General features: G+C 40.7%; 1 protein-coding gene across 1 annotated transcript in view; it reads left to right on the top strand.

The window, feature by feature from the left end:
- Window positions 1-12989, top strand: part of ADISSP (adipose secreted signaling protein) — a 42369-nt gene that overhangs the window by 10777 nt on the left and 18603 nt on the right. The window contains exon 2 of the mRNA XM_066572869.1: window positions 3996-4078. Within this exon, the coding sequence (XP_066428966.1) occupies window positions 4060-4078 (19 nt within the window). The 5' untranslated portion in view covers window positions 3996-4059. The remainder of the gene's footprint in view (window positions 1-3995; window positions 4079-12989) is intronic.

Genomic DNA, 12989 nt, shown 5'->3' with positions numbered 1-12989 from the left:
CTGTCCTACTTGTGTGCGGGTCATCAGAGACCTGCACAGAAACGTCAGTAGCAACGCATCAGCTACGCTCTGCACATGTGCCGGCTGGCCTGCAGGCGGCGCATAGAGGCGGAAGACGCTGGAAGCGGGTGAGCCGCAGGGCACGGGTCTACATCCCGCTGCGAGAGTTCTCCCAGCAGGATCAGACCCGTCTGCAGGCGGCCTTAGTCAGACCTCATCGGGAATATCTAGTTCTGGGCGCCCCACTTTAAAATAGACAAACTGGTGCAAGTTCAGAGAAGTTACCAAAAGGGTGAGCGATCTGCAAATCATGTCTTATGAGGAACGGGTAAAGGATCTGGGAATGTGGTGGGGAGGTATATGGGCAGGAGATAATCATGATGGGTATAATTTGAGGGCGGGGAGTTGATATGCTTCTTTGAAGAGATGAGTCTTTAGGGCACGTCTGAAATTCCGTGCATCATAGATTGTCCGGTTGTCTTGGGGTAGAGCGTTCCAGGGTGTCGGTGCTGCTCTGGTGAAGTCCTGTAGGCGAGCATGTAAGGTTCGTATTAGAGGGGGGAGGGGGCCCCAACAGCAAGGGGGCTGAGGACCGAGCCCTGAAGGGGGCCCCAGCAGCAAGAGGAACGGGGGAGGGGGCCAGGGACCGAGCCCTGAAGAGGCCCCAGCAGCAAGGGGGAGGGGGCCGGGGACCGAGCCCTGAAGGGGCCCCAGCAGCAAGGGGGGAGGGGGCCGGGGACCGAGCCCTGAAGGGGCCCCAGCAGCAAGGGGGGAGGGGGCCGGGGACCGAGCCCTGAAGGGGCCCCAGCAGCAAGGGGGGAGGGGGCCGGGGACCGAGCCCTGAAGGGGCCCCAGCAGCAAGGGGGGAGGGGGCCGGGGACCGAGCCCTGAAGGGGCCCCAGCAGCAAGGGGGGAGGGGGCCGGGGACCGAGCCCTAAAGGGGCCCCAGCAGCAAGGGGGGAGGGGGGGGGGAGGCCGGGGACCGAGGCCTGGAGGGACCCCAACAGCAAGGGGGGAGGGGGGGGGAGGCCGGGGACCGAGGCCTGGAGGGACCCCAACAGCAAGGGGGGAGGGGGGGGGAGGCCGGGGACCGAGGCCTGGAGGGACCCCAACAGCAAGGGGGGAGGGGGGGAGGCCGGGGACCGAGGCCTGGAGGGACCCCAACAGCAAGGGGGGAGGGGGGGGGAGGCCGGGGACCGAGGCCTGGAGGGACCCCAACAGCAAGGGGGGAGGGGGGGGGAGGCCGGGGACCGAGGCCTGGAGGGACCCCAACAGCAAGGGGGGAGGGGGGGGAGGCCGGGGACCGAGGCCTGGAGGGACCCCAACAGCAAGCGGGGAGGGGGGGGGAGGCCGGGGACCGAGGCCTGGAGGGACCCCAACAGCAAGTGGAAGAGGTGGGAGGGGACAGAGGGCTGAGCCTTGGGGGACCCCGACAGTGGCAGGAAGTGGAGAGGAGGTAGAGCCAGCAAAGGAGATGTTGAAAGAGCGGTCAGAGGTAGGAGGAGAACCAGGTGAGAGCAGTGTCCTGTAGGCCGATGGAGCAGAGCATACTGAGGAGGTGCTCATGGTCAACAGTGTAACACGCATCAGAGGTCAAGGATTATTAGTAGGGATACAGAGGATGAGATGTCCTACTTACTCCTTAGTCAGAATAACCCACAGTACGGTGTGAGATCTCCTGTGAAGGGGTTCAGTTGTAAACTACTCAGTCTCTGGTCTTGGGATAGATCATCAATGGCAGACCAATGGAGGTTCGCTGCCCAGGATCCTCACAGATCAGCTGTTTCCCAAGCGATCGTGCTCATGTACCCTGTTCTCACTGAAGTGGCCAGACTTGGTATTACAGGCCATTCACTTAAATGGGAACTATGGGGAAACATGGCGAAAATGTTGAATTGAGTTTGAATCCGGAAGATTGGCGCACATGCTCAGCCAATCAATGATGTGAAAGACGAGATTGGTGGAGATGTGACTCGGGGGGCTCCCTTCCCTGAATTGTCATACCCCGTAGTGGCATCTAATGGACGCTGTCCCCCGTTCCGCATACTCTGCGCCTCGACTAGGGGAAACAACTTCGCAGACCGGGACTTTCTATTCTTCTCCCTCCTAGTATTTGTACCCCCCCCCAGTAAATATCTCCTTGTATATATTATCCAAGCTCTATGAACCCTTCTTATAACGACGCTTTACTCTTTATTAGTCATTGTACTTGCACGCCGTATCCATAACCCCGAAGTGTTGGCTGTTACCGAGAGAAAGGTCGGCACTCCCAGTAAATCAATCGGTGCGCTAAACATGGCTGCAACTAACGACTGAAGCGGAGACCAGAGAGGGGCGCCGGCACTCAAAATACATTATCAGAAATCTATCTAGATGACTACGATGCCTACTACAATACTGGATCATGCTGGGTATCGGGCGGTCGGTGGTGGTGGCAGCAAGGGGGGGCTGGCCTGCCGGGCGGTCGGTGGTGGCAGTGAGCTGTGTTGGGGTGTGATTTGGTCTGCATCTGACATGAGTCCAGGATCTGGTGAGCTGGCAGTCAGTCGGCCCCCCGGGTGCTATGTCTCCGGTCGGTGGCTTCGGATGTATAGGCCACATCAGTGACTCCCCTCTTTCACAAATCCTTTTACTTGTGGGTGTCCCTAGCTGCCTGCCGGCCGCTCGCTTCTGTCGCTGGTACTATAACGTATAACGGCTGCAGAACCTCCAAAATTGTGACATGGAAGAAGAAAAAATTCTGCCATCTTGAGGGGGGGGGGGGGGGGGGTTGTTTTGGCGGCGCACTACGTCAAAAATGCCAGCTTTGCTGGGTGATGAGTAGGATTATGACACGCACACATGTATAGTCTCTCTGTACTCATTTTGATTAGATATCTTTGGATAAATTGTTCGCTCTGCCCGTCTTCTGGCCGCCCTGACTTCGTGTCCCGGTGACAGCTGTGAGGCGCGGTGTTTGCGGGACATCCTGCATACAACCTATTCCGTTTGTTTGAAGTGGGGGTGACTGAGGCGGCACGGTGTGGGTGGGTGTTGTTACCCCCCACAGAGCGCCTGTTCATCGCAGTAACAGCCACATCTGGGTGTGATATCAGCTTTGTGTTTCTGACCGATATCGCTCTCGCCTGTGTAACTATGGCCGGACCCCTGGAAGGTCCCAAAGGACCCTGCGGCCCGACCCTGGAAGGTGTGGACAGCTGCGGGCAGGCGTGCCGTGGGTGTTATACGCAGCGCACCCGCCGTCGTGGTACAAAGTGCACTGCAGTCACCTTGGCATACATTGTTGCAGGGCGGTGCAGCACAATGCTGCTGCGCTCTTCATCTCTTCCCTTGAAGCTCTGGTATCCGGGGGACCACGTTGTTTCCATTGTCTGATTCCGAGACTATTGCACAAACAGCCGGAGGAGCAAAAATGATGAGAACTGCATCCGTGCCGCTTCCATCCTGGCTGTCAGACTTGTATCTCCTTCCTGATCTGCTTCACAGCTACACCATACAATATGCAGCACACAACAAAGGCGTGGCATGTAACCTGCCCGCGGGCAGCACACAACAAAGGCGTGGCATGTAACCTGCCCGCGGGCAGCACACAACAAAGGCGTGGCATGTAACCTGCCCGCGGGCAGCACACAACAAAGGCGTGGCATGTAACCTGCCCGCGGGCAGCACACAACAAAGGCGTGGCATGTAACCTGCCCGCGGGCAGCACACAACAAAGGCGTGGCATGTAACCTGCCCGCGGGCAGCAGACAACAAAGGCGTGGCATGTAACCTGCCCGCGGGCAGCACACAACAAAGGCGTGGTGCGGGCAGCAGGTGTAGCATGGCATGTAAACCGCCCCGGGCAGCACACAACAAAGGCGTGGTGCGGGCAGCAGGTGTAGCATGGCATGTAAACCGCCCCGGGCAGCACACAACCTGCGACATCCCTGGTGAAGTAGGTCACCTACCGGCTGTACATCTATAAACAATGACTTTATGTTCTGTGTTGGCAGTTGGGGGCGCTGTGCCAGGATGGCCACAGATTTCTGACTTGGAGGGTTTCATCTGGTACCATCGATGGCTGCAGCTAGGAAAGGTAAGTCGGTCACCCTGCACTGTAAGTGATAGACCTCAGTTTGTACTTCTGCATATGGTAGAGGCCCATATAGCTGTCGGCACTAAACCCGGGATGTGTCGCCCCTGCTGAGTCAGAATGTGAAAGATGTCTGCAGCGTTAATGGGGTCACTCAGAAACCTCATAATCAACTGTTGTAATACATTAATGTAGAGATGTCCTTGCCTATTGTTACATAAGTGTCACGGCTCAAACAGCTGGGGGCGTTATTGCTGAAAAGAGTAGATTCACACTTAAAATCAATATCGCCTGCAGGAATCTGTGTGGTAATTGTTCCATCATGTGCCAGGATGAAACATTATTTGCTTTACCTAAGTAGCAGAGATCTTCTGTACGTCATCTATCTCTTAATTAATGTAGTATCTATAATACTGCCCCCTATGTACAAGAATATAACTACTATAATACTGCCTCTATGTACAAGAATATAACTACTATAATACTGCCCCCTATGTACAAGAATATAACTACTATAATACTGCCCCCTATGTACAAGAATATAACTACAATAATACTGCCCCCTATGTACAAGCATATAACTACAATAATACTGCCCCCTATGTACAAGCATATAACTACTATAATACTGCCCCCTATGTACAAGAATATAACTACAATAATACTGCTTCTATGTACAAGAATATAACTACTATAATACTGCCCTCCATGTACAAGAATATAACTACTATAATACTGTCCCCTATGTACAAGAATATAACTACTATAATACTGCCCCCTATGTACAAGAATATAACTACTATAAGACTGCTCCTGTGTACAAGAATATAACTACTATAATACTGCGTCCTATGTACAAGAATATTACTACTATAATACTGCCCCCTATGTACAAGAATATAACTGCTATAATACTGCGTCCTATGTACAAGAATATTACTACTATAATACTGCCCCCTATGTACAAGAATATAACTACTATAATACTGCCTCCTATGTACAAGAATATAACTACTATAATACTGCTTCTATGTACAAGAATATAACTACTATAATACTGCCCTCTATGTACAAGAATATAACTACTATAATACTGCCTCCTATGTACAAGAATATAACTACTATAATACTGCCTCCTATGTACAAGAATATAACTACTATAATACTGCCTCTATGTACAAGAATATAACTACTATAATACTGCCCCCTATGTACAAGAATATAACTACGATAATACTGCCCCCTATGTACAAGAATATAACTACTAGAATACTGCTCCCTATGTACAAGAATATAACTACTATAATACTGCCTCCTATGTACAAGAATATAACTACTATAATACTGCCTCCTATGTACAAGAATATAACTACTATAATACTGCCTCCTATGTACAAGAATATAACTACTGTAATACTGCCCCCTATGTACAAGAATATAACTACTATAATACTGCCCCCTATGTACAAGAATAGAACTACTATAATACTGCCCCCTATGTACAAGAATAGAACTACTATAATACTGTCCCCTATGTACAAGAATATAACTACTATAATACTATTATGTACAAGAATAGAAGTACTATAATACTGCCCCCGATGTACAAGAATAGAAGTACTATAATACTATTATGTACAAGAATATAACTACTATAATACTGCCCCCTATGTACAAGAATAGAAGTACTATAATACTGCCCCCTATGTACAAGAATAGAAGTACTATAATACTGCCCCCTATGTACAAGAATAGAAGTACTATAATACTGCCCCCTATGTACAAGAATAGAACTACTATAATACTGCCCCCTATGTACAAGAATAGAACTACTATAATACTGCCCCCTATGTACGAGAATATAACTACTATAATACTGCCCCCTATGTACGAGAATATAACTACTATAATACTGCCCCCTATGTACGAGAATATAACTACTATAATACTGCCCCCTATGTACGAGAATATAACTACTATAATACTGCCCCCTATGTACGAGAATATAACTACTATAATACTGCTCCTATGTACAAGACTATAACTACTATAATACTGCCCCCTATGTACAAGAATATAACTACTATAATACTGCCTCCTATGTACAAGAATATAACTACTATAATACTGCCCCCTATGTACAAGACTATAACTACTATAATACTGCCCCCTATGTACAAGAATATAACTACTATAATACTGCCTCCTATGTACAAGAATATAACTACTATAATACTGCCCTCTATGTACAAGAATATAACTACTATAATGCTGCCCACTATGTACAAGAATATAACTACTATAATACTGCCCCCTATGTACAAGAATATAACTACTATAATACTGCCCCCTATGTACAATAATATAACTACTATAATACTGCTCCTATGTACAAGAATATAACTGCTATAATACTGCCTCCTATGTACAAGAATATAACTGCTATAATACTGCCTCCTATGTACAAGACTATAACTACTATAATACTGCCCCCTATGTACAAGAATATAACTACTATAATACTGCCTCCTATGTACAAGAATATAACTACTATAATACTGCCCACTATGTACAAGACTATAACTACTATAATACTGCCCCCTATGTACAAGAATATAACTACTATAATACTGCCTCCTATGTACAAGAATATAACTACTATAACACTGCCCCCTATGTACAAGAATATAACTACTATAATACTGTCCCCTATGTACAAGAATATAACTACTATAATACTGCCTCCTATGTACAAGACTATAACTACTATAATACTGCCTCCTATGTACAAGAATATAACTACTATAATACTGCCCCCTATGTACAAGAATATAACTACTATAATAGTGCCCCTATGTACAAGAATATAACTACTATAATACTGACCCCTATGTGCAAGAATATAACTACTATAATACTACCCACTATGTACAAGAATATAACTACTATAATACTGACCCCTATGTGCAAGAATATAACTACTATAATACTACCCACTATGTACAAGAATATAACTACTATAATACTGACCCCTATGTGCAAGAATATAACTACTATAATACTACCCACTATGTACAAGAATATAACTACTATAATACTGCCCCTATGTACAAGAATATAACTACTATAATACTGCCCCCTATGTACAAGAATATAACTACTATAATACTGCCCCCTATGTACAAGAATATAACTACTATAATACTGCCCCCTATGTACAAGAATATAACTACTATAATACTGCCCCCTATGTACAAGAATATAACTACTATAATACTGCCCCTATGTACAAGAATATAACTACTATAATACTGCCCCTATGTACAAGAATATAACTACTATAATACTGCCCCCTATGTACAAGAATATAACTACTATAATACTGCCCCCTATGTACAAGAATATAACTACTATAATACTGCCCCCTATGTACAAGAATATAACTACTATAATACTGCCTCCTATGTACAAGAATATAACTACTATAATACCGCCCCCTATGTACAAGAATATAACTACTATAATACTGCTCCTATGTACAAGAATATAAGTACTATAATACTGCCCCCTATGTAGAAGAATATAACTACTATAATACTGCCCCCTATGTACAAGAATATAACTACTATAATACTGCCCCTATGTACAAGAATATAACTACTATAATACTGCCCCCTATGTACAAGACTATAACTACTATAATACTGCCCCCTATGTACAAGAATATAACTACTATAATACTGCCCCTATGTACAAGAATATAACTACTATAATAGTGCCCCTATGTACAAGAATATAACTACTATAATACTGCCTCCTATGTACAAGAATATAACTACTATAATACTGACCCCTATGTGCAAGAATATAACTACTATAATACTACCCACTATGTACAAGAATATAACTACTATAATACTGCCCCCTATGTACAAGAATATAACTACTATAATACTGCCCTCTATGTACAAGAATATAACTACTATAATACTGCCCCTATGTACAAGAATATAACTACTATAATACTGCCCCCTATGTACAAGAATATAACTACTATAATACTGCCCCCTATGTACAAGAATATAACTACTATAATACTGCCCCCTATGTACAAGAATATAACTACTATAATACTGCCCCCTATGTACAAGAATATAACTACTATAATACTGCCCCCTATGTACAAGAATATAACTACTATAATACTGCCCCAATGTACAAGAATATAACTACTATAATACTGCCCCCTATGTACAAGAATATAACTACTATAATACTGCCCCCTATGTACAAGAATATAACTACTATAATACTGCCCCTATGTACAAGAATATAACTACTATAATAGTGCCCCTATGTACAAGAATATAACTACTATAATACTGCCTCCTATGTACAAGAATATAACTACTATAATACTGCCTCCTATGTGCAAGAATATAACTACTATAATACTACCCACTATGTACAAGAATATAACTACTATAATAGTGCCCCTATGTACAAGAATATAACTACTATAATACTGACCCCTATGTGCAAGAATATAACTACTATAATACTACCCACTATGTACAAGAATATAACTACTATAATACTGACCCCTATGTGCAAGAATATAACTACTATAATACTACCCACTATGTACAAGAATATAACTACTATAATACTGCCCCTATGTACAAGAATATAACTACTATAATACTGCCCCCTATGTACAAGAATATAACTACTATAATACTGCCCCCTATGTACAAGAATATAACTACTATAATACTGCCCCCTATGTACAAGAATATAACTACTATAATACTGCCCCCTATGTACAAGAATATAACTACTATAATACTGCCCCTATGTACAAGAATATAACTACTATAATACTGCCCCTATGTACAAGAATATAACTACTATAATACTGCCCCCTATGTACAAGAATATAACTACTATAATACTGCCCCCTATGTACAAGAATATAACTACTATAATACTGCCTCCTATGTACAAGAATATAACTACTATAATACCGCCCCCTATGTACAAGAATATAACTACTATAATACTGCCTCCTATGTACAAGACTATAACTACTATAATACTGCCCCCCTATGTACAAGAATATAACTACTATAATACTGCCCCCCTATGTACAAGAATATAACTACTATAATACTGCCTCCTATGTACAAGACTATAACTACTATAATACTGTCCCCCTATGTACAAGAATATAACTACTATAATACTGTCCCCCTATGTACAAGAATATAACTACTATAATACTGCCCCCCTATGTACAAGAATATAACTACTATAATACTGCCTCCTATGTACAAGAATATAACTACTATAATACTGCTTCCTATATACAAGAATATAACTACTATAATACTGCCTCCTATGTACAAGAATATAACTACTATAATACTGCTTCCTATATACAAGAATATAACTACTATAATACTGCCCCCTATGTACAAGAATATTACTACTATAATACTGACCCCTATGTACAAGAATATAACTACTATAATACTGCCTCCTATGTACAAGAATATAACTACTATAATACTGCCTCCTATGTACAAGAATATAACTACTATAATACTGCCTCCTATGTACAAGAATATAACTACTATAATACTGCTTCCTATGTACAAGAATATAACTACTATAATACTGCCTCCTATGTACAAGAATATAACTACTATAATACTGCTCCCTATGTACAAGAATATAACTACTATAACACTGCCCCCTATGTACAAGAATATAACTACTATAATACTGCCCCCTATGTACAAGAATATAACTACTATAATACTGCCCCTATGTACAAGAATATAACTACTATAATACTGCCTCCTATGTACAAGAATATAACTACTATAATACTGCCTCCTATGTACAAGAATATAACTACTATAATACTGCCTCCTATGTACAAGAATATAACTACTATAATACTGCCTCCTATGTACAAGAATATAACTACTATAATACTGCCTCCTATGTGCAAGAATATAACTACTATAATACTGCTCCTATGTACAAGAATATAACTACTATAATAGTGCCTCCTATGTACAAGAATATAACTACTATAATACTGCCCCCTATGTACAAGAATATAACTACTATAATACTGCCCCCTATGTACAAGAATATAACTACTATAATACTGCCCCCTATGTACAAGAATATAACTACTATAATACTGCTCCTATGTACAAGAATATAACTACTATAATACTGCCCCCTATGTACAAGAATATAACTACTATAATACTGCCCCTATGTACAAGAATATAACTACTATAATACTGCCCCCTATGTACAAGAATATAACTACTATAATACTGCCCCTATGTACAAGAATATAACTACTATAATACTGCCCCCTATGTACAAGAATATAACTACTATAATACTGCCCCTATGTACAAGAATATAACTACTATAATACTGCCTCCTATGTACAAGAATATAACTACTATAATACTGCCCCCTATGTACAAGAATATAACTACTATAATACTGCCCCCTATGTACAAGAATATAACTACTATAATACTGCCCCTATGTACAAGAATATAACTACTATAATACTGCCCCCTATGTACAAGAATATAACTACTATAATACTGCCCCTATGTATAAGAATATAACTACTATAATACTGCCTCCTATGTACAAGAATATAACTACTATAATACTGCCTCCTATGTACAAGAATATAACTACTATAATACTGCCCCCTATGTACAAGAATATAACTACTATAATACTGCCCCCTATGTACAAGAATATAACTACTATAATACTGCCCCCTATGTACAAGAATATAACTACTATAATACTGCCCCCTATGTACAAGAATATAACTACTATAATACTGCCCACTATGTACTAGAATATAACTACTATAATACTGCCCCCTATGTACCAGAATATAACTACTATAATACTGCCTCCTATGTACAAGAATATAACTACTATAATACTGCCCACTATGTACTAGAATATAACTACTATAATACTGCCCCCTATGTACCAGAATATAACTACTATAATACTGCCTCCTATGTACAAGAATATAACTACTATAATACTGCCTCCTATGTACAAGAATATAACTACTATAATACTGCTCCTATGTACAAGAATATAACTACTATAATACTGCTCCTATGTACAAGAATATAACTACTATAATACTGCCTCCTATGTACAAGAATATAACTACTATAATACTGCCCCCTATGTACAAGAATATAACTACTATAATACTGCCTCCTATGTACAAGAATATAACTACTATAATACTGCCTCCTATGTACAAGAATATAACTACTATAATACTGCCTCCTATGTACAAGAATATAACTACTATAATACTGCTCCTATGTACAAGAATATAACTACTATAATACTGCCCCTATGTACAAGAATATAACTACTATAATACTGCCCCTATGTACAAGAATATAACTACTATTATACTGCTCCTATGTACAAGAATATAACTACTATAATACTGCCTCCTATGTACAAGAATATAACTACTATAATACTTCCCCCTATGTACAAGAATATACCTACTATAATACTGCTTCCTATGTACAAGAATATAACTACTATAATACTGCTCCTATGTACAAGAATATAACTACTATAATACTGCTCCTATGTACAAGAATATAACTACTATAATACTGCCTCCTATGTACAAGAATATAACTACTATAATACTGACCCCTATGTACAAGAATATAACTACTATAATACTGCCCCCTATGTACAAGAATATAACTACTATAATACTGCCCCCTATGTACAAGAATATAACTACTATAATACTGCCCCCTATGTACAAGAATATAACTACTATAATACTGCTGCTATGTACAAGAATATAACTACTATAATACTGCTCCCTATGTACAAGAATATAACTACTATAATACTGCCTCCTATGTACAAGGATATAACTACTATAATACTGCCCCCTATGTACAAGAATATAACTACTATAATACTGCTCCTATGTACAAGAATATAACTACTATAATACTGCTCCTATGTACAAGAATATAACTACTATAATACTGCTCCTATGTACAAGAATATAACTACTATAATACTGCCCCCTATGTACAAGAATATAACTACTATAATACTGCTCCTATGTACAAGAATATAACTACTATAATACTGCTCCTATGTACAAGAATATAACTACTATAATACTGCCCCTATGTACAAGAATATAACTACTATAATACTGCCACCTATGTACAAGAATATAACTACTATAATACTGCCCCTATGTACAAGAATATAACTACTATAATACTGCCACCTATGTACAAGAATATAACTACTATAATACTGCCCCTATGTACAAGAATATAACTACTATAATACTGCCCCCTATGTACAAGAATATACCTACTATAATACTGCCCCCTATGTACAAGAATATACCTACTATAATACTGCCCCCTATGTACAAGAATATAACAACTATAATACTGCCCCCTATGTACAAGAAAATAACTACTATAATACTGCTCCTATGTACAAGAATATAACTACTATAATACTGCCCCCTATGTACAAGAATATAACTACTATAATACTGCCTCCTATGTACAAGAATATAACTACTATAATACTGCTCCTATGTACAAGAATATAACTACTATAAAACTGCCCCCTATGTACAAGAATATAACTACTATAATACTGCCCCCCTATGTACAAGAATATAACTACTATAATACTGCCTCCTATGTACAAGAATATAACTACTATAATACTGCCCCTATGTACAAGAATATAACTACTATAATACAGCCCCCTATGTACAAGAATATAACTACTATAATACTGCCTCCTATGTACAAGAATA

This window comes from Eleutherodactylus coqui, chromosome 7 (assembly GCF_035609145.1).
Source record: "Eleutherodactylus coqui strain aEleCoq1 chromosome 7, aEleCoq1.hap1, whole genome shotgun sequence".
In the NCBI taxonomy this organism is placed as follows: Eukaryota; Metazoa; Chordata; class Amphibia; order Anura; family Eleutherodactylidae; genus Eleutherodactylus; species Eleutherodactylus coqui.
The sequence above is the reverse complement of the archived record's forward strand: the minus strand, read 5'-3'. Positions and strand labels throughout refer to the sequence as shown.